Consider the following 23,325-nt stretch of genomic DNA (forward strand, 5'->3'; position numbering starts at 1 on the left):
AAACCAGAGGTCACCAGTTCACCTCCTGGGCAGTGCCGAGGTGCCCTTGAGCAAGGCACCGGACCCCCAACTGCTCGGAGTGCCTCATTTGGCATCTCTCCATTTAATGCGTGTATAGGTCCTGTTTGTGCATGTGTGTATATTTCGGGCTTGTGTGTATATGTATATGACAACAGAGTGAAAAAATGTAATTTCCCCTTGGGGATTAATAAAGTATATGAAATTAAATTAAAATTAAATTAAATGATGAAGGCCTGGCTGTCTTAAAAAATGTTGACACGCACCTTTTAATTTGACGCATAGCATATTAAAACTACGTTCATTAAAAGAGGCTTTAAAAGACAACAGTATTTAAAAACTATGATGTACTAATGGAATGGCCAAATATATTAACCTAAATTACTATGAAACTGACGCCCTTTAACACTCAATTATTGTCATAATTAGAATATTCAACTATAAAACCTTGAGTGTCCCAGTCCTTGCTTACAGTGGACTATATGAGAATGTCTATATTGAAATTATGTCATGTTACTAGGCATGTGTAGTCAGTGTTTATTGGGGCAGAGGTGGGTAGAGCGGGTTCTCCACTTATTGGAAGATCCCCAGCTCCTCTAGCCCACATGTCGAAGTGTCCTTAGGCAAGATACTGAACCCCAAATTGCTCCAGATGGCTGCTCCATCAGTGTACGAGTGCGAGTAAATGGTTACTGACTAGCAAGTGTCATGTGGTATGGTAGCCTCGGCCACCAGTGTTTGAATGGATGAATGTGACGTAGTGTCAAAGCCCTTTCAGTGGTTAGAAGACTAGAAAGGTGCTATATAAGTGTCCATTTACTGTTACCAATTAATTGTTAGCCAGTTGATTAATATGAGAGATTCTGATTCACCTCCAGAGGCACATCTTCAGAGGCTGACATAGCGTGTTTGAAGAGAGTGTATCTAAGTCATAGGACACAGTGCTCTCAGCTGAAACCTTCTATGTTTTGAGTCCTGTCCACCATGGGTTCCCTGGTAATGGGGACATTTCATAGGGAAATAGCCGATCAGGTTGGAATGTATTTCCTTACATAGAGAAATGGGGGCTGATTTTAAATAGGACAAGTGCCTGTTAGTTTAGCATAAGTCTGATCCACAACATACGCATGTTGGTAAGAACAAAATTAACCTGTGCGCACGTGTCATGACTCCAAAGGTAATTTTACGTGCTCAGTTATTTTGTGCTCAAAGTGAGAACACTCTGTGTGCTCTTACTGGTGAATGAGGCCCATTGTCTCTACATGGGGCATGTTAAGCTGAATTGGCCTTTCAGAATAAAATCTTACAGGTTTAACACAAGCGAGGACACACAATAATTTGCCAGTTAAGGAATTTCTGAATAAAAAACAAAGTAGCCAGTATGAACTAAAGCTGAAAGCTTAGCTCACAGCACCTTTGGGGCTACATAAAAACTGTGGTTGTGAGCAGGGTGGTGGACCTCGGTCAGATATTCTTTATCGACCCTTTGACAGAAACAGTAAGCACAGGTTTCTCCTGGGTTGCTCTGTAGATGTGATTTTGAATGTAGCTTTGGTAAGCACATCGGCCAGTGTTCGTTACAGAGACAGAAAATCAAGACATTGAAATCACAGTGTTGAATTCTAGGATAATGTGATTTTGTTCAAGCTGTCTTTCTTATTTATTCCTGTTTTATTAGCACTAGCAGAGGTAAAGCTTTCTGCAAGGCACACGTAGTTACAGTTTGTCTTTCTCTCTGTTTACCTCTGGCTGCCGTGTTTCAGCAAAAGCCTTTTCTCTTTGTGTGCCACCCACCCACTCACCCAGGTTGCCTGCCTGCTAGAGGGGCCTCAGTTGACAACACCTGCGTCCCCAAGGATAAGTGGGGCCTCTTCAGTCCCCTGACACCCTTTTCCCCCCTCTTAATGTATGTGTTGTGTTCCTCACTCTTTGTCCTATACCCTAGTGTACATGTATTATGTATGTGCATACATGCATACGCACACATACACACATATGGCATCATGATACAAATGGGTGCTCCTTTGTGGCCGAACCCTTCTCCTCCAGCAGTCACCCCACTGTGTAAATCCCTCAGTCGGGGTTTGTTTTTCTCAGTCAGGCCCCTAAAGGGACACCGTGTGCCTGAGCCTGGCATGTAGCAGAGGCTGGCTGAGGACCCAGCTTCTCTCCGCATTCTGCCTCAAATGTCCACATTATGCCCGAGCTGCAGCCGTAATAGCTCGTGAATGTTTTCAGAATAAAACGGTGCCTCATCTACGGTAGAGCCCGCTGCCAGAGACGTAATGGGTGTAAGTGCGTATCAAACATGAGAATGGGCACTTGTTGTTGCAGCTGGTGGAGCCCAAAGCAGTATCAATTTTTTTTCTTTTGTTTGTTTATTTGCTTTTTATGTTCCTGTCAAATTTGGACTGTAAACATCAGGGAAGAGGATCAAGTCAATTATAGCGACAAAACATCCAAAGGCACTGGAGGCCTTTAGCAGCGGCTCTTTGTTGTAGGTCAGTGTTCAGCAAAGCAGGCAGCAACGTGTTATTATGTCCCAGTGGAAGACATTTGGTGGTTTGTATTTCTGATATATCTGAATTCTTGGAAATAGTTTGTACAACACGTGGATTGCTGTTTGGGTTGTAAGAAGCAAACATGTTTCGAGTGGAGCTGCAGATGTTATTGTCTTGAGTTGACTCATTCTTTCAGCTGTCTTCTACATCATAATTCAAGTATCTAACTAAAAAGCCACGGTGTCTGTAAATTGTTATATTGTAAATTCAACACTTCTATCTTTTCTTTTTCTACCATATTTACTTCTGTATGGTGTCTAGCCAGATGCACCTGCCTGCTGTTTCCATCACTGCAGTTCTTAACTTCTCCAGGACAGAGTTTGTAAACAGCCGTGGCTGCTTTTGCTTCTTGCGTGAAATCCCAGATAAAATAAAAATGTTATGCGTGTGGTAAAGCTCTCTTCTCGTCTCCTCTGGGTCCTTACGGTGAATAAGCAGCTACTCGTTCTTACTCACAGTCTCTCACTTGGCGGCTTTGCAAACAGAAACATGCAGTGAAAGACAGAGGAGTGAGAAACTGAGGTTGGCACTAACGTCAAGTTAAATCTACTAAATAATTGTCATATTCCTTTTAAGCGCTAATAGTCAATCTTTTCGGTTCAGGCAGCGGCGTCTATAAATCAGTGCTGGGGATCAACATTTATTACACAAATTTACAACAGTGTCATAATGAAAGAGCCGATGAAGGAATTATCACATCTGGTTGTATTTGTGTCACAGCTCAGGTTAGAGCACAGTCTGACTGGAAGAGGTTTGATCATTTGTTTCTCGGGTTTTTAGTCGTAAATTCTTGAAAAAATACAAATAAATAATAGTTTTAATATAACCACACTTTTTTTTAATAGTAGCTGTTAAAATACTAAATATACCATTACGGAATATTTATTGCTGCGATACAAACATTCAAGAAACTTAAATTGTAACTGAATCGTAACTCCTGTCCCTAATGGCTCTCCTTTGGTAACTGATGTGTCCACGGTTTAATCTTGTTTTCTAGGAGACGCCCCGCGAATTCCTGTACCAGGAGAGAAAAACAAGCCTGGGGGAGGGGTGTTTGTCAAAGCGAACTGATCAGACTGAGTGAATGAGGGATAGGAGGACAAAAACAGAGAGCTCCTTACCCTGGACTGTTGAATCTATGCTGTTTTGGCTGCTAATAGGTTCCCCACGTAGTGGCCGCGTGCCTGCACCCTCCGCTGTCAATGTCCTATATGTATCGTCCCTTGCATCAAGTCTTTTCTCTGGCTCTCCCTTTCAGCTCCTTCCCTCCCCTTGAGCATCACCCTTCTGCCTGGCCTCCTTCCTCCATCCACCACTCTCTTTACTTGTGTATCTGTATCGATGCATTCGTATGACTGTTTTTACGCACTGCATCAGTCCTACCCTCCAGTCCTTTCTCACATCTTCACTGAAGGCATGTCAGGACACAGGATGTGTGACCAGGTCGGTGGAAGCATCCGTTTATGGCCCGTCCGGCTGATGATAGACGCTGCTACATGGAGGTGTAAAATTTGCTCGTATCCTAGATTGATGCTGTTTATTGTAACTTGAGGTTGTCGAAATCCAAGCATCACATATATAATACTTGTCATTGGCATGTGAATGCATGCACATGCACACACGGGGACACACGCACATAATCTCCCTTCATTCTCTGCCTCAGCAGTTAATAGTGTGTGCTTATGGCAAATCTCTTTAGTCTGGCAGTTATTGGAACTAAGATTTTAATTAGGGGAGGTTTTAAAGCGGCGCACGCTGCATTAGCATTACAACAGGGGCATGTTTGAGGGGTGGACTGGCAGGCAGACAGCGAGTCATCATCCTAACTAGCAGACATATCAGTCCTGTCATATAAGAAGCACAGATGTAAACTGTATGGTATGAATGCTATTTCTTCCGAATCCAGACAGGGAGGTGGTTCAATTTTTTATACAGGATTATTTTTATAAGAGTTTGAGGAGTCTCACTTCCCATTCAGTCGTAGTGGAACATTGTGGTAGCCCTTCTTTTTGAGTATCTGATCACACACACACATTGTTGCCAGAAATCCCTCCTGTTGTTGATGCGAGGTGTTCGGATGATTGATGGAATCATGTCAGCGCCTGTCGAATGGGTTTGGATTTGAATTTCATCAAAAATGGAGTTAACCTGGAAATGTCTATGTCCGTCTGCTGCTTTTGTCTGCAGCGTCTGAGCTATCCATTTTGTTTTGTGTTTGCTGTGATGCCCGAATAGCTAATTTTAGAAGCTATATTCCTAATCTGATCAAGAACCTAGTTTCCACATCTGTTTTTTTACAAATAAGTAAGGTATCGGATGGTCTTTTCGACAGCTGTTTAACTCAAATTGAAGTGAGAGTGACTTAAAGGCATACTTTGCAGATTTCTACCAGCTAAATAAACTATGGTAAACTTCCTCCATCTTGTCAGTGCCTAGATCTCCCTGCCTATTGGTCAATGAAAGTCAGCCAAATGATGCTTGTCCATCATCAGGCGGATTTTTGTTGGCTCTAGGGATGTTGCTCACACTACAGATTGCACTTCCGCATTTTCGAACATTGCCAACACGGACAAAAAGAGTGTTGAAGCTGATCTGATCTGAGCTACCAAACTTCGTTCAAAGTGTAAAACTAGACAGTACTGAGCAAATATAAACCAAGATACTGTTACTGCATTGCCTATTTCTTGCCTAAAATGTTTTGTGAAATATATATTAGGCCACTGTTACGCTGTAATAGAAGACTTTGTGAACAGGAAGTGGGCAACATACTGTTTCCTGTATTGTGAAAAATAGAGGTTTAAAAAACTGAGAACAAATGGGAAAACTAAACAGTGCCGATCAAGCATGAACCAAGATTCGAACCAAGGTCGTCTGTTAACAGCTGGCTGCTATATTGTTCTCGGACGAGCAGCTTGCTTTTGTCACCCACTAGTCCGGCACTGCGCAGTGCATTCAGGTAGTTGTAGGTGTTCTACTCCTTGAGCTTTAGCAAAGGAATCAGCCGTTTTCCTTTGTTTTTTTTCTGGTCATGAAGCACAAGTTTCAAAAACATTTGTGTTTTTCTACTGCATAGACCGCCCAGACCATCTTTCCAGGAGTGGCATATCTCTTTTAAGTGGGTATTTTTAGTAATAATGTACGTTAGCTTTGTTTTCTCCCTTTTGTTATTGGGCTTTTGTTATTAATATGTCACCTTTTGTTATTTGGTGACAAACATCTTACATAGTTTTCTTTAATCCATAGCGTTGTAGACCTGTTCTCCTTAAAACCAGTAGAACCCAGTGTCAGTTCCAGTCCTCAGTTTTCCCACAAACGCCTCACAGCATATCCAGTCCAGGACAAAGGAACAGGGGATGTGACCAGACAGCTGGATGACCAAAAAGTAGAGCAAACAGAAGCAAGAGATCTCCCAATTTTTCCCAAAATTCCTTTGGCGCATTTGAGCCTGAATCTGAGTTTACACTGTTTTGCTTATGACTAACACTCTCCATAATCAGTCCCTGCGCACCAGCCCAGGAGACCCCTGGCCAGTCTTCTCGGCTGTTTTCCTTGGCCGCTCACTCTGCTGATGGAAAGATGAGTCTCAGCGAGGTCAAACTGAGGCCTCAGCAACTTGAAGTGAGGTTGTGAGGGATGACTGTGAATTGATAACCGCAGTTCCATAACTCTTCTTTCTGTGGGCAAAGTTGTTATTACAACCATGTTTTAGATTTGATAACCCAAGTACGTTTCGTGACCACAGGCTCTTTAAACCCGTGCCAATGTGCGAGACAAAGCAGCCACTTTTGTCAATATCTGAAGGGTTTTTCAACTCCTTAAGGACACTGTGTAGCCGACATTCACCCCTTTGACATGCAAATTGTTTCTACCAGATCTGCATTTAATACTCTTGGAAATATTTGGCAGTGTCTTATTTTATCGTCTTGAAGCAGCAGATGTGTTTGTTTTGTGGTGTTTAAAAAAAAACAAGTCAGAAAGAAGAGACAGTCACTGTGAGAAGATATCAATTCATCACTGACACTATTTGAAATATCCATATATGTAATAATAATCCATTAATTCAGATTGATTCAAGGCTGGCAACTGTTGTGTTGTTCTCTAGCCTGGGGTCAGGGGTCGAGGGGCAGGAAGGGAGGGCCACTTGTCTTAGAACAAAAGAAAGATACTAGAACTTCACGTGTCTTGGACATGTGACCCACGGGCTGTTTTTTTTGGTGTGTTTTGGACATAATATGAGGGAATGTGTGTATGTGACCCCGTGTGACAAGCCTGTTTCTCCTAGTCATGATGGAGAGTTTCCCTCCTTCCTCCCAGAATAAATAGCCTTCCTGAGGCCTTGTGGGATATGAAAGGAGGGAGGAGACGGGCGGGATGGGGGTGCTCAGATTCATCCGATACAGAGAGCGGTGAGGGCACGTAAAATGACATCTGGCCTTATTTTGATAAAGCCTCGTTTTCTTAATTTGGTGACTCAGAACAAAAGAAATATCTGATTTAATTTGATTGAATTATTTTGGCACCTGTTGGACAAATTAGTTTATGCCATCTGAGTCCTCAACATAATATTCTGACACTGGGAAGCTTTGTTTTCTGTTCTGAAACTTCAGAATCTGTAACATTATAGTGTTGGATGTTTATCTGTCTTACCATCATTTACTCTGGTCTTTGTGCATGAATCCATGCAAGTGTGTAAATGTGTATTTGTGTGCCTGTCTGTGTACCGTAGCTCTGCTTAGTGCTATGCTGTGAATATGAAATAGGGCAGCTAGCATCTGCACTGCAGCCATCCCGCCCAGGCCCCCTCACTGTGCCTACTGCTCAGTGCAGCTGGCCAGCCTGCAGAAACACAGGAGCATGTAGCTTGTGCATGTGTGTGTGTGTGTGTGTGTGTGTGTGTGTGTGTGTGTGTGTGTGTGTGTGTGTGTGTGTGTGTGTGTGTGTGTGTGTCAAAGAGAGTTAAGTTTACTTGTGTCTTTGTTTGCGTGGGTTCATCTCCTTGTTTCTCATGCTTTTGGTTTCTGAGAGACTCTTTGTTTACCTGCACAAGATTGATTTCTGCTATCTGTGCATGCATGTTTGTCTTCACGTTTGCCTGTATGCTTGTTGCTACATCCTTATCTGAAGTGTACATCTGTATTGTTGGCCTCTCTTTAACCTGTGTGGCAGTTTTGTTGAGACACAGGTCTAACCCAGTAAATTTCCAAAAGCTTGTTACCTTTCATTTAGTGTCTGAGCAAACAATTTCCAAGTAGGGCTGCTATTTATTATTTGTTTGATCATTGATTATTATCACTGATTATTTTCCTATATAATAATGATAATAATAATTTTTAAAAATGCTAGCAAATAGTGAAAAATGGCCATCACAGGCTCAGCTGAAAGATGTTCAGTTTACCAGCATCATACTAAACAAAGAAAAGCTGTATTGTTAATTTTTGTATGTATTTAAAGGAAATATTAAATATCAAAATGGTTGCCAGTTAAATTTCTGTTAGTGAACTAATTGACTAACATTAATTAACTAATCATTTTGGAGCTTGGTCCTAGTCTTCTCACAGCCTAATCCAAGATTGGCCTTAAAAATGCGCGGCATCCCCAACAGCGCTGAGTCCTCGTCCCGGTCATAAGGGCGAGCTGAACCCAAAGCCCCTGAAACACAAGAAAGCCAGGGAAAAGAGAGAGCGAACCAGAGGTAGAGGTAGGAGGGGAGGAAAAGAGAGAAGGATGGAGTAAGGAAAGAGGAGAGGAGAAAGAGAAGGAATCTGACAATCAGCCCTTTGATAAACATTTTCTCTGTGTCAACTGAGGACAGAGAGAGGGAGAGCGATCTTTGCCTTTCTCTCCGTCTCTCTTTCTGTGGCTAATATGAGGAGATAATGGGCCATTGAGGCAGAAAGGGAAGGCTTAAAAACACCTTAGTCATGACTGGGCTGCCACTCAGCGCCACTGATTAAATTACCCAGATGAAGGGGTATTTATCTAAGCACAACTACAATCCATAAAACTGCACTAAAGAGTGCCCAGTTAAAGATGTCAAATCACTGTCTGCAGCTCTTTGTGGCTGCGTGTGTGTGTGCATTTTGTGTGTGTGTGTGTGTGTGGAGCTAGAATAGAAAGTAGTGTTATTTAATATATTCAGGCATTTAATTTCCTCTGTGACATGGCAGAAGTTGGAACTGGAGGATAGTTTTGAGCAGCCAGACCTTTTCACTTCAGTTACGTTCACTCTGGCCGAATGCTTTGGCCGGTCAGTGCAGCAGAAAAGTCTTGATGATGAAAGGTATTTAGAGATGATTTTCTTGATCCAGTCTTAGTGTAAGGTAGATTAGCATTTTCCAGTGTGTTTACTGGTTCTAGTTTGACTGACTATTAGAGACAAAGGAAGTGTTTGTTGGTCAAAATGCTGAAACTAGTAAGTTTGAGTTGCTCTGATTGAAATAGTTGTCTTCCAGTCCTGTCCACATTGTTTGATGAATGTGTCTCTTGGTGGATGCCACAGGCTCATTAATGAATCACAGGTCCATTGTTTAGAGTGTGAGAACCAGGAAAAGTGAGCATGGCACCGGGCTTTTGTTGAGCGGATGACTGGTGTTTTGTTATCAAGAGACATGCCTGGTCTGTTGTGGTGCCTGTGTCTGTGCGTGTGTTGATGAGTGATTCTAGCTGGTAGTGATGTAAAGGAAAATCATGAGGCCAGTGATGCAGGTGTCCGGCTCTCTAGATGGATGTTCACCCGCTGCCTCTCTCCATCACCTTCCCACTGTCACCAAACTGCCCAGTCAGCAAAACCTGCCGGACCTCTGTGTGTGTGTTTGTACATGAGAGGGTGAGACTACATGTTGATCTTAGTTATGTCTGACTCTTTTTGTCTACTTTTGGCTTTATGCCTGTGCCTGTCAGAGTATTTGTGTTGACTGCAGCAGTGCATGTATGAAAGTGTGTGTGTGTCTGTGGTCCCAGCTTGTCTTTGTTTGTGTGTGTGTGTATTTCATGTTTGCATCTAGATGTCAGAAAAAGTGCAGCCAGCAGCAAATGCTGCAGCTGGTGGCAGTGTGACAAAATTAAAGATGTGGCACAGGGGAGGGAAGAGAGGAAGGATAGGATGGTAAGGAGGGATGTAACCAAAGGAGGGATGAGGATGCGTGAGCGGGGAGGGTGGTTGCAATAGATCTTTTGGAGAGAAGAATAAGGGAGTGGCAACGAGGACCGTCAGTGGGACGTATTGATTGTCGCTTCATCCTGAGCTTCTGTAATGAGATCTAGTGGTTGTGGCTTTCTGGGGGAGCAGATTTGTCACCTGGGGCTAGACTCTATGGCTGGGTGGGACAGGGGGAGAGGAGGGTCAAGAAAAGGAGGAGAGGAGGAGACAGCAGAGGGAGAATAAGTCAGAGAGCAGAGAAGAGTGCAAAGCTTAAAGGGATAGAGAGATGGAGAGAGCGTGGCTTTACGATGAAAAGACAAGACACAAATGATGACTAGAGGGGAATTTAAGAAAATGCCTGTTGGGAGCATGCAGCTAATTACTGCAGACAGTCTATGTCTGGACTCATCTCCATGGTAACAAGATGGGCCAGCAGGGCTGGCCAGCACACAGGAAGACACAGACAAGGAAATCAATGAACAGACAGACAAAGCAGGGAGCAAAACCATGCTCATTAAGGCAGATTCACCCTTTCACTCTGTTTGTCTGCACGTCTGTGTGTGTTCATGTGTGTGTATCAGTTCATGCTTGCCTGTTGACCCCACATTAAGACCTATTATTTGTTGCTAGAGCAGCTGTCGACAAAGAGCTAACCTTTACATAGAGAAGTAGGTTTGTTTTTTTTTTGCTCTTGGAGGAATCTTTGCTTTAAAAATATCGATATTGTTTTCGATACCATGGGGAAAAAAAAGTGAAAATAAAATTACATTTTTGGGGGTTAGCTCAGAATTATGTCAGATGTGGTTGACTGCTTGTTCCTTTTTCCCAATAGTTTGAACAGGGTTTGGCTGGACGCTCAGGGTGACAGCATAATTCACGTTATGTAGTAAACAAGCCAAATTAGCCCTCCGAGCTAATGCCCGCTAACTACGCTAACAGTAAATCAGAAATTCGCAACATTTTGCCAAAATCCCAGGGACTATACCGCATGAAGTTGCTGTGAGCTGTAAATTCACCACTTAAAAGCTGAAGGCAGAAGGTAACGTTACCTCAGCAAAGCCTCTCATCCTTCGGGCAGCTGCCTCCTCTCACTCAGACTCACTCTGGGTGTGCAGCTGCCTGTACGAAAGAGCAGTGTGAAAGAGAGGAGCGCTCACTTTGCAGCTACATATGGGGACCAAAACGCTCTGCACAGTGACTGCCGAAAAAAAAAGACTGCTCAACTTAAGGCATCTCAGTCGTGGTTAGTAGCAGAGAAAAGCAGAATGACTGCAGTAAAGGTTAACAATGACAGAGAGCAAGAAAGCGCAGCCAGTACTGTAGTATTGAAACCATTTCAAATATTAAGAACCTATCAATAAATCAATATTTTTGACAACACCAGTACGGACAGATTTGACTAAACAGGGCAGCAGCAGGCTAAAGATCAGAGAAGGTTGCTTGTTTAGATCATGTGAGGGTAAAGTCAATAAACACAGTTAAGTTTGACGTCCCCTAAGGGAGAAAACGTTTCTGCTCCCTCAGCAACTGCTGCTGAATTGTCCTTGAGCAAAGCAAGAAACCTTTAATTGATGAAGCTTTTTCGTGGCAGAGTGCTGAAGTTTTGTCATTTTAATGACTGTTGGCAGCGATGAAGAAGATGTTATTAGATTTGGTTTTAGACAGCGAACATTTAAGAGCCTCGTTACGATGAGCAGGCCCTCCCTCTTTAATATGGGGAGATTGACAGACACTGTTTATGTAAGGGGAGAACCAAGCATGTTGAGGCAGGTGTGCAGATATGTGTAAGGGGTGTGATTGTGTGCACATGTGTGACAGAGAAAGAAAAACTCTACTGTTGGATATCTTGCTGAATCATAATGTCATAAATAACACATTAAACCTGTAAACAAAACTGAAATGAGCTCAATAAGTTGATGTGTAAGTGGAAAATTTAATTTTAGGCGTCTTCATTGTTCTTGTGAATATGTTCGCAAATGTGATGTTTTCACCACAATGACCTGTTTACAAAGGGCAGGTCATTGAGTTTATGGGTGAGGGAGGTTTGCTAGCTTGGAGTGAACCAAACGCTAAAAAGAGACCGCTGCATGAACTGTGTGTGTTTGTGTTTGAGAGAGACGAGCCCTGTTCTCTTTCAGCCAATTCAAACCATCAGTAACCCAATTTAGTCTGGGCCATTTAGCCAATGGGACACACACAGACACACACAAATGAAAATCTGTTGTCAGGGTGCTCTGACTTTTCTCTCCCTGGATGTCATATAAGAATATATACCTAATACAGGAGGTTCCTCTGTGATTGATGCTTTAATAATTGTTGGCCCTGTCATCACAAGGTGAACATCACCAAGTGAAAGGGTGCTAATACACACATGCATTTGTGTAAAATGGCCTTTAGTTGTCTGTGTGTCAGCGTGTTACCACCTGCAATATACAATGTGGTCGATAAAGCCATCGTGAACCAGTGACATGAAACAGGGCAGTAAACATCTTGGCATGGTAAACCACCCAATCTCATTACAGAGTGATGAGTGTGTGTATGTGTGTGTTGTTGAGATGAGTCCCTGCACAAAGCTGGTCTGCATAAGACCATGTCTTGTCCAAACATTTACCGTTTTGGATTCAGGCTTCAGCGTGTGAGTCATACACGCTCTGTAAAGAGACACCACAGAGTGTCATGGTCGTCATTGTCTTGGTGACAGCTCCACAGGATTATATAAATAGAGTCTGATAGAAGGGGAGGGAGATGTGGTGATACTCCACTTTCCATTTGTTATTCCTGAATGCTATCTCTGTATTTACTTCCTTTATTAGCAGCTATACACAGAGCCACTTCTGAGGGAACGCTGATTGGCAGCGATTCCCAGGAACTTATTTCAATAGTGTTGCTTTTATCACGTTACACAATCTTGTTCTCAGGAAACCTTTTATAAAACCCACAAGCCTAACTGTCATATTTATGGTGCCATTGGGAAACTCCATAGCCTGAATGGATGTTTGAGGCTAATATCAATAGAAGATATCCGATAATGATCTAATGGCTGATGTCTGGTTTCACATATATATATATACACAAACAGATACACATTCACACACATAATGTAAACAAGAATGACTCAAACCTGGTCATTTGGAGTTCACTGCACACCTGCTGAACTCAAAGCAACCCTCTCTCATCAGATCAACTGCCCCTCGCTCCACACAGCTTTGTCACCACAGGGAAATATTTTGATATTTGCATGTACACAGGAGTAAACTTATAGACACCTCAAGTTCCTGTGTTTGGAAAGGTGCTTGCATAATGGCGGCTCTTTATCTATGTGTCAATAACCCAGAGAGGGAGTGGCTGTTGCAGAGGGAAAGGAAGGGTATGACTGTTTACTTCTCTCTTCACCCTTTCATTCAGGTTGGAAAAAGTTTGCACATATTCAAAGTGCATATAAAATCTGTTTAAAATATTCATGTTAATTCCAAAATCACATGAAAATGAGAAATTATGAACCCCACTATCACCAACCCCATTTTGTTGCTGGGCAACAGTCATCCCAGTCTTTCAACACCCACAGAATAATTTGTTATATAAATATGTAAAGAGTACATACATGAAACTAAAGAAGAGACCATCTGTTTTTAGACACACACAAAAAAACTATTCTATCTTATCCCATTCCTTTTTATCAACACTTGAATTTGTACATTTTCATTTAAAAAAAACAAACATTTCGGACAAAAAGCTGAGAAAAATGCATTTAAGTATAAAATCAATTTCACATTTAAATTTTTTTCTTTTCTCATTTCCTTACATCAGTTTGAATTGTATAAATAATAATAATGATAATTAAGATAATATTCTCTTTGAGGTATAGCAGAACACGTTGCGACGTTCAGTGATCGTTCAGCGTTCTGTTGTCTCCCTCTCCTCTGCGGTTGTCTTGTCCGTGTGTCACTGTCACCGTCATGGAGATCTGGTTTTTGTCCCACCAAACTCGTTTGCTTCTTCGTTCAAATCAGATTCAGAATGTTGATCAAAACAGAAATTATCGCTGTCTGAGTCCATCAGCATCTCCACAGCCTGCGCAACTGTAAACTTTTTCATCGGCGCCGGCATTTTCATGCAGTTTATAAGTGGCTATATTTCTATAAACAAAATCTTCTCCTGATTTCCAGCAGATCTTCTTCATTTGTTTTTGGACATCTTATAACAATGAAAACATGGATTGCCAGAATATCTCGTCAATGGCAGGGAAGCGTTCTGTCATAAATACCGGAAAATCTTGTCAATGGTGGGGATAATGTTAATATTCTGATTCTTCTTCTTTTTGGCATGTAGCGACTTTAACACTGTTCAACATTGAACACGCAAACTTTTTGAAGTAGTCACAACACTGGAATTTCCAGCTTTGAAGCAATACCTTGAAAAATATTGATCCATCAATATTACAGTAGTAAACATTAACAGTGTTCAAAGCTTTTTTTTTTTCTTTTCTTTTTTTTTTACATTAACGAAAACAACATTCTTCTTGCAGTAGTGCACATGTTTAAAAGCCTTTGAATTTGTCGCACATTCAAAGAACAAAAAAGCCCAAATGGGCACTGCAGATGTGTGTGTCAACTCGCTGTTGAGAGTAAAAAAGTAGTATCAATACCGAAGAAAAAAAATATTGAAAAAGTTTCTACATTGAAGACATCAGAATTACTTTCAGTGTCTTACATACTTTTGGAAATAATTTACACTGTGGGAAAGTTTTTTTTAACATGGATTTTCAAAATAAAAGCCTCAAAAGGTAACAACCATCATTAGCGCTGAAGACTTATAAATGAAATGTCTCAATGACCATTTGTCTTTACACACACACACTTCTTGTAGTACATAGCAGTGCTTGTAGGTCTCACACCCCAGCTGATAGTTCACCCTTATTCCAACTAAGACACTTGAATGACACCTCAACTCCCTCTGCGTACACTTAAGCTCATTTAAGTCCTTACATTATCACCCTTGTTTCAACACCTTGCATTGCTTACACTATATTTAGCCCCCTTTCGCCCTTTCTTATTATTCCAACTCTGTCTCCTTCAGCTGCTCCAAAGTTAAGCCAGCAGCACAGTTCAGCTCCTGTCTGCCCGTCCCGCAGTTCGTTCAGCTTCAGGTCTTCAGCACCCAGCAACTATTTAAAAATATTCTCTAGTTTAATTTGATTCTGGGTGGAATTTAAACACCTACATATGGCTGATGGACTTTTTGAGTGTGCATGATGCTCAGGAAAATTTCTCCTGAGGACGTCACACATAACCTGCAGTTCTGAGTTTGGCCACTGAACTACTCGTGGGATGGGTGGGGCTTTTTGCTCAATACATAAATTAAATTCAGATAAGTTAAATATAGATGGGTAATGATGGGATTTAATATTAAGATCACATATTGTTAAACCGCTTGTGAGGACTTTTGTCCAGGTTCGAGTAAAACTTTTGCGTACATAGGGAGGAAACTGTGTCATTTTGAATTGGAAAATGCATCAGAACCCTAACATGTTCCCATCCTTTTACTTTTATTATAATTATTGATATGTTTTATACCTTTCCTCCTCTACATTACAGTTTAGCTCCCTCTGTTTTGCTCCTCTGTTTTCCCTTACCTTATTCCCCCTCCACTCCCCCCCTATGTTACTTTCCTTTTGGCCATAACAATGAACACAAACAGACCTTTGCTTCAGTGTATTTGTATTTGTGTATGCTTGCGCTTGCTTGCATGCATGTTGACGCTTCTTATGACAGTATCACTCTCTCCCTCCCAGCAATCAGAGTGTTTTTGTTTACACTCCCTCCCCTTCCCCCCGTCTCTATCCTCGACTCTCTCAGGGCGAATGTCTTACATCAGATCACTCGAAGCATTTATAGCAAAGCTTTTGAAGCTTAGGACTCCCACCGTGGCCAAATATAGTAAACGTGAATCCAGCAGCTGTGTGTGTGAGAGAGAGAGAGGGTGGATGAGTGTGTGTGTGTGTGTGTGTGCATGCATTCTCCTGAGTAAATGGCTCTGGGGTAAAAACGTGTTTGTTATTGTTCCCAGCACTTCGCCTGTAGACAACAGTGCCAATTAAAGGGGAGGTTTTATGTGTTAAGAGCAGGAAGTGTTGCCGTGTGTGGCTGCACGCTATTGGCTGCCCAGCTTCTCCCATGTTCCTTCCCTGGGGACTGAGCAGCCACGGCTCTTTACTGCCCCAGCCAAATGGAAGGTAAACACAACACACCTTTGATCAGGCTTTGCATTTAAAACCCTTACTGGAACTCTGCGTGTGTGTGTGTAAGGAAGCGGCAGGCAAATTATTGAATGACACAGTGAGGTTTACGTGTGTGTGCGTGTGTGTGTTTAGCTTAATGAGAGATAAGCTCTCCAGGATGCTACCGCCTCCTCCTCCTCCTCTTGTTGTTGAAGCATGAGTGAAATCATCCTTCCATCCATGCCTTCTTCCCTCCATCCCCCCATCCAGCAGCCAGCATGAAAACAAAACAAGGCGTTGTATGAATGAAAGTGGGAGGGGTTGAGTGGCCTAGAAAGGCAGGCAGGCAGATAGAGAGATAGATAGTGGTGCAGGGCAGGGTGAGGCTGTGGCGGATAGGAGGGAGAGAGAAGAGGACAGTGGAGTAGGAGGAGGAGGGGATGAATGAATGAGTGAGCTGACTGGAGCATGTTTGGCATAGCAGCTAGCTTGTGTAGCCCGGCGCTAGCGTGAGCAGAATGGGGAATAATGCTGCTGCAGTAGTGGTGTTATGCTACTATAATACTCCCTGCTGAGAGCGCTGTGCTGGGATCAGATAAAAACAGGAGAGGAGAAGGGTAACTATACCTCCGATTAATAAAGAAAATAACAGAAAGATGGAATAAAAAACAGAGGCTGTGCATTGATTTATTGCACGTGCCTCTTAACATAACAGAGGGATGTAAACAACAGATTCTCATGACCCTGAATTGAATGGATTTATCTATCTCTGTTTTGGCCCTGCTCCGATCTTAAGCTCGTTGTAATTCAACCAAAGCAGCAACAGTAGATTCGTCTTCCCTGGCATGCTGGCTGCTTGGCTGCGTCTGCCCCCTGTCTGCCCCAGCAAGGCCAGGGTTAACCCTGGGCGTCTCTCCTCCCTGACATGGAAGAGGCCATTGAATGGCTGCCTCCCCCAGTCAGCAAACACATTGGCTGAAGCTGAGGGTGGATCTGGGGATGGAGCAGCACTCCGGCATGGATCCTCGACTGGAGCTGGAGCTGGATCCGCGAGCTGTCTCAGCCCTCCCTGCTCTGTTATGCGATGCCGTGGTCACAGCATGTACACACACAGCAGACAGACGGGGGGGGGAGGGCTGGAGAAGAGCGATGCATTTTTCCTCTGTGGGTCAGAGACGACTGTGTGCAGCAGTGGGTTTACTAGCTCATAGTAAAGAAAATGTAGTGGAGCGACCCCTGCATGAACTACCCCAGAAGGTCGGAGATTATGTTTTTTATACAATAGTCATCCCCCCTCTCCGCCGTTTTGACCCCCTGTCCCCTTCGTCATTATTCTTTTCTTTAACCTCATTATCCCACCCCTCCACTCCCCCCGCCACAACCCCGTCTGTCCTCTCTGCTTTTACTCAGGCAGCACAATGGGCAGCCCTACCATGCAGGGGGGGTCCTCGCTGTATCCGTGGCAGTGAGAGCTCATGTGATGTCCTCACAGAGGTGGCATCCCACGAAGGCTGGCATACAGTGCCCTCGTTGCACTTTAAAGCTAACAGTGTGATGCACTGCTCTAAAAATTCTTTCCTCCAGTTCTGTAGCTGCTGGGGAGCCATGACAGTGGTGATTTTAGCTTTAATAACTCCAATATCATGGGAGTAAATCAAAATACTCTAATGCAGAATTTTTCTTTCATTGATGCTGTGACTTTCCTCCTATATGGGACTCAAAGCAGGGTGAGATCATCTTAAAAAAGTGTTTGTAGCTTGTTATTTGACCTAGATCTGCGTCTTGCCCTGATGCTGCTTGGTTCAGTTAGCACACGATATCAAAGCTGACAGTATAGTGAGAAACATGGGGAGAGACGGTGATTAACACACAGGGTCATGGACAGGAAACCCAGTCGGAGGTCAGATATGGCCTAGATATTTTGCCGTTTTCTCTTGTGGATCCCAAAGAAAGGAGAGATTGAAACACTGATTTTCTTTGGTGTTTTCACTAGCGTTGCTGGCACAGGATACTTGTTGTACATATGGCTGATGTTCTCTACCTGCCAAAGTGAATGAACTTACAGCTTCAGTAAACATAGCTCATTATGGTGATTTCCTATCCTGTTTGCCCCCACTCAGTACGTGTACTTGGTAAAAAGGTCAGCGGCTGGTATAAAATGAGATGTAATGAGTCTCTACTGGCCCTCAGACAAGGCAATAACAGCTAGTTTATTAGATCATTACAGGGTACGGGTCAAACCAGACTGCTAATCCAATCACAATTGACACTCAGGCTCTTTCTCCAAATGCTGTTTCGCAATAGGTCAAATGAAACCTGACATAAGCCAATGGCATATAATGTTCAGCCTATTTGCAATTAGGGTTGTTTCTATGGTGCTGCAGACTGGCGCTGTTGACTATCAGGGGTGAATTGTGGACAGTGTCTCAGAGATGCTAGGTGTGCATCATCTGATTGTGTTCTTGAATGCAGATGAAATGTTCAGACAACCTCATGGGTCAGCAGGGATGTTTTTAGTGTAATATAACCACAGAATACAAAGAGGAGGTCATGCAATTCTAGCTATATTCAGCTTGTTGATTGATAACTTAAGCTAGATAGATTCATGCTTTGTTAACCCACAGGGGCTCAGACAAGTGTGTATACATTAATGTGGGGGGTCATTTAGGATATGGCTGCAACCAATGATTATTTTCATTGTCGATTAATTTGCTATCTTTTTGTTCTTGAGTAGTTGATCCATTGTTTAGTCTACAACATGCTGGAAAATGGTGAAAATCAGTGCTTCCCAAAGCCCAAGAAGACGTCCCCAAATGTCTTGTTCTGTCCACAACCCACAGATATTCAGTTTACTGACATAGACGAATAAAAAACCCTGAAAATATCTACATCTCGGAAGCTTTAATCAGAGATTTTTTATCTTTTTCTCTTAAAAAAAATGCTCAAACTGAGTAATTGATTATCAAATTAGTTGGTGATTCATGTAATATATTTAAAACTAATCGATTAATCTGTTTGATCTTTCTGTGAGGCTCAAGTGTTCCAGTTGCAGGTTTGTGTTCCCTCTGATGGCTGCACACCGTTTCCATTTTCTCTTTGAGCGACCGCAGCAACAACACACTAAAAAGGCAACAAGCAACCACAAGGCCTTGCCGAGAACACCTGTTTATAGTTCATGCAGCCATGTTCATGTGTGGGTACTTACATGCATGTGGTTCCCTCGCTGCTCTCAGATCAGAGCAAACCACCACTTGGTGGCCATTTTGACCACAGGGTTTTGCTCTCTCCGCCCCTCCTTGTTTTAACGTTTTGTGAGCCGTTAAATGCAACACAGTGTGACTTAGACACGGAGAAATATCCCTGCCTACATGCTGCCCTGTGCTGTTTATATGTTGCTTTTATTTTACTTTGCTGCTGCAGAGTATTTGTGTGTTTTTGTGAACTTTGGTTAAGTCCCACTGCGCTCCCACTTGTCTTTAAATGCCAGCGAAACCAGAAGAGGTTATAAACTCAGTCTTTATACTAGTGGGGGTCAAAATAAAACGTGACTGAGTCCACGTGTATCAAACCTGATATTAACCACCTCTTTCCTGTTTCTCCTCACTTTCTGTCTCTCCTCAGTGTGCTTGGACAACTGTAAGCATGGTGCGTGTAGCCTCCAGGGCCAGTGCTGCCACGACCAGTGCCTGGGCGGCTGTTCGGAGCCGGGTAATGCAAGTAGCTGTGTGGCCTGCAGGAACCTTCAGCATGGCAATACCTGCGTGGAGAAATGTCCTGCTGGATACTACGTCTTCAGGGGCTGGCGCTGCATCAGCTTCTCCTTCTGCCAGGTGGGTTACAACTGCAATTCTTGAGGTTAGCTCATAATATTTAGCACAAATGTAGACCCAGTAAACTACATACTGGTTTAGACGTACGTATTTAATATGTGAAATCCCTTTCTTTCTAAATCCAGGAGCTCCACAATCAGTGTAGGCAGACTAAGAAGCTGAACCAGGACCGGGAGTCTGGCTGCTACGAATACGTCATCCACAATGGGGCCTGTATCCCAGAGTGTCCTTCTGGATACACCACTATCAACTCCACTACGTACGTCTGGCTCACACACACCCACACACCTTTAATGCCACCATAAAGACTGCCGTGTTATGATGGTGGCCATCATTACATGATCGGAGATGTAACTGTCACCCACAACAAACTGTCCCTCCGTGAATTCAGCAGAACAAGTGGATTGTGGTCACCCAGCACACTCAATAACATTTGCACACAAGAGGTGATGGTATTTGGAAGTTGATCAAACAAAAAGGCAGGAGTCGTTTTCCACTATGGAAAGTCGTCTCTCATCTGTGGAGAAGCAGAGGTGCAAAGATAAGGGCAAAACATCACCTGCGTCATTGTTTGGCTTTGTTTGTCAAATGTAAGCAGCGCTGTTTAGCCGTTACAACATGCAGGTGTAAGATTTACAATCAATAGCCCGTAAGAAAGACCACCTTCTCGTAATTCAAAATAAGGTTGGTTCTAATTTCTGTTTTGTCACTTAATAAGGGTATGAGAAGTTACTCAGTAGCTCTAAACACAAAGTTGCCATATAGGCACAAGACCATTTAATGTCATATGCAAATAAGTCCTCTAATCTCAATTGCCGTAAATGAGTCCCTGGTGTGTTTCCACAGCCTCCATCACATTCTGTTCTCAGTGATTACACAGCTGCATCAAGTCTGAGCCTTCCCAAACTGACATTAAAGCACAAATTCAGCAGTTTATAAAAGTTTTTAAACATTCACACATGCAGATTAAATGCATTATTATCTCAAACTGGATTTTACATTGCGTACAGAAATCAGTTTTTATCAGCACAGAGCGTAATCATGCTTTAGTGTTAATTATTTTGGAAACAGCGTACAAGGGTGCAGTGGGGTGAGATAATGTGCCCAGGTCTTTATGCACCAATAGCCAATTATTTTCCTATTGAAAGGATTATTCATCAGAAAACTGAGCTCAACCTAACAGTCTGTCTGGGACCTGTTTACTCACATGAGATAATTTCATGTGAAATAATAGCAAATTAGTAACAAGAATCGTTGATTGATCGTCAGGATTTCATGTCATGTTCACTGACATGGCTGGATGCTGCTCTGTAGTAGCGGCATAGCTCAGCGTTTAAGGTGGTTAAAAGTAGACAGATGAAAGATCAAAGGTCCAAATCCCCGTTAAAGACATTTGTCCTTAAGCACACAGAACCTCTTATCTTATTGTGCATTCCCTCTGGATAAAAGTGTCAGCCAGGTGCCGTGGATGTAAAAGCAACATCAAAAACTGTCTGGACCTCACCTGGTCCTGTTTAGCAAACAGCTTTGTCTACATGTGCAACAAGCAAGGGCATGACCTTATTTAGCATTCTTACTTGTAGTAAACGGGGGTAGAGGAGCATCGCTGGCGTCCTCGTCTAGCGTCAGTTGCTGTTGCCAAATAATGAGGACATTTATTTGTTAGTAGGCGAAGTGTGTGTTTGAAACCTCTGCTGTTTGCATGCTTTTAAAACAGACATACTCAAGGTGTGGGCAATGAGGATAAAACGTTTCTAGTAGAAACATGATGCATGTAATTAGGGTCTGTGATGAACTTTTTTCACTACCCGCCACTTTTTTATTGTCTGCCACTCATGAATATCATCTGCCACTTTTGAAAATCATAACCACACACTCGCTATACACACTCGCACAGAGCTATTCTTTCAAAAAAAGTTGATTTGTGAGGTAGTAATGTAGATACAGTGAGTGGGTGTGCGTGTTGGCGTCTTTATATTGTTGGTTATTGGTCAGAATTTGGTGAACTTCAACCATTAATCAAAACAAGTAAGGTTCTACATCCAGTAGTGTTGCATTCATATAGCAGTTGCAAGCAACTTTCAAATGTATAATCCTGTCCAATCATACACTAACCTTACCAAACATGTCTTTCTGTTCATTTTCCTGTGCGCCAAAGTGGCAGATTGCCTGGCGATTTTTACCCGCCACTGCCAATAACTTACCCGCATTTGGCGGATGGCGGGTGCTAATTTCAGACCCCGCATGTAACACTCCTGTTGTCTGTTTGCGGCTAGGCAAATCTACCCAAACAGCTACCGCAGGAGCTGCCAGGCAATTTAAAAACATTATCATATGCCAAGTCACATACCAAGAAGTAGTACTCATGTGTGTTAAAGCTGCGATAGATGAGTACGAGACCACTTTTTGCTGGTGTGAAGACAGATAGAGACGTTAATGGAGTGTGGAGAAGGAAGAAAGATGGAGGGTGGGTAAAAAAAAAAAGAAGCACAGAGAGGTGTATTTCTCTGAGTTTGTTCTAATAAGAGCAGGTTGTGTGCTGGAGATGTCTGCATCGCTTGAAGCCGCAGGTGGCTGGATGATTGATGGTGTTTGTGTGTCTCTGGTATACCTGTGTACGTGCATGTTTTCGCGTATACGTGTGTATGTGCGTGCGTGTACGTGCGTCTGAGTGTTTGTGTGTGCCGAACGTGTTTGTGACTACATTAGCTCGTTCCCAGTAAAGCGTTTGGTTGGGTTGCTTTTTCCAGGTGCAGGCTGGGGGAAATGTCCACTGTGTCCAGATAGAGAGAGGTTTATATGTATACAGAGATATATTTATTAGGTAAATAACACACGCTCACGTGCACGGAGCTTTAGTACACCCAGCGGAAATAGTAAGGAACATTACTTTCTGCAAAATGTATCTTGTGTGTGTGTGTGTGTGTGTGTGTGTGTGTGTGTGTGTGTGTGTGTGAGATTGACTTTCCCTTGCATGCTGCCAGCCTGCAGGGATTATCAGGTGCTTAGACAGAAAAGAACATTGCTTTAAGTCTCAGTCATACACCCTGAGGCACAAGGCAGAATGGCATCCTTTGTATGTGTTTGTTTATGTGTGTGTGCCTGCGTATAGATGTATGTGTGCACACATAATGTGATAAACAAGACTTTTCTTGGTATTCTGACGCAGTCGCAACATCAGGGCTCCTGTGCGTCTGTTTTGCTGCTATGGTTTGGTTATAGTGAGAACAAGCGTCATCACAGTGGCTTAGCCTGGCAGAAGCTACTCCCAGACAGACACACACAAACACACACGCAGACAGTCGGGCAGACGACACACATTGTACATATGAGTACTCACGCACGTACACACACAGCTATGAGGATTGACAAGAAGTAGGGGAAAAGGTTTGCATTGTGGTTTTTCTGTGACGCCAATAAATAGTGAAATTCTGGCGTCCGTCAGTGTTATGCAAATTTAAATATCTGTAATGTTAGTCTGGATGTTTAGTATGTAAAGTTATTAGCATGCGCATACAAAAGGAACCAGATGTCACAATAAGATCAAAACAATCAGGA

At 42.8% G+C, this 23,325-nt stretch overlaps 1 protein-coding gene across 1 annotated transcript in view; it reads left to right on the plus strand.

The window, feature by feature from the left end:
* Positions 1-23,325, plus strand: part of insrb (insulin receptor b) — a 98,740-nt gene that overhangs the window by 49,146 nt on the left and 26,269 nt on the right. The window contains exons 3-4 of the mRNA XM_050055974.1: positions 19,559-19,767; positions 19,893-20,026. Coding sequence (XP_049911931.1) covers positions 19,559-19,767; positions 19,893-20,026 — 343 coding nt within the window. The remainder of the gene's footprint in view (positions 1-19,558; positions 19,768-19,892; positions 20,027-23,325) is intronic.

The sequence above is a fragment of the Epinephelus moara genome, chromosome 10 (genome assembly GCF_006386435.1).
Source record: "Epinephelus moara isolate mb chromosome 10, YSFRI_EMoa_1.0, whole genome shotgun sequence".
NCBI classification, from domain to species: Eukaryota; Metazoa; Chordata; class Actinopteri; order Perciformes; family Serranidae; genus Epinephelus; species Epinephelus moara.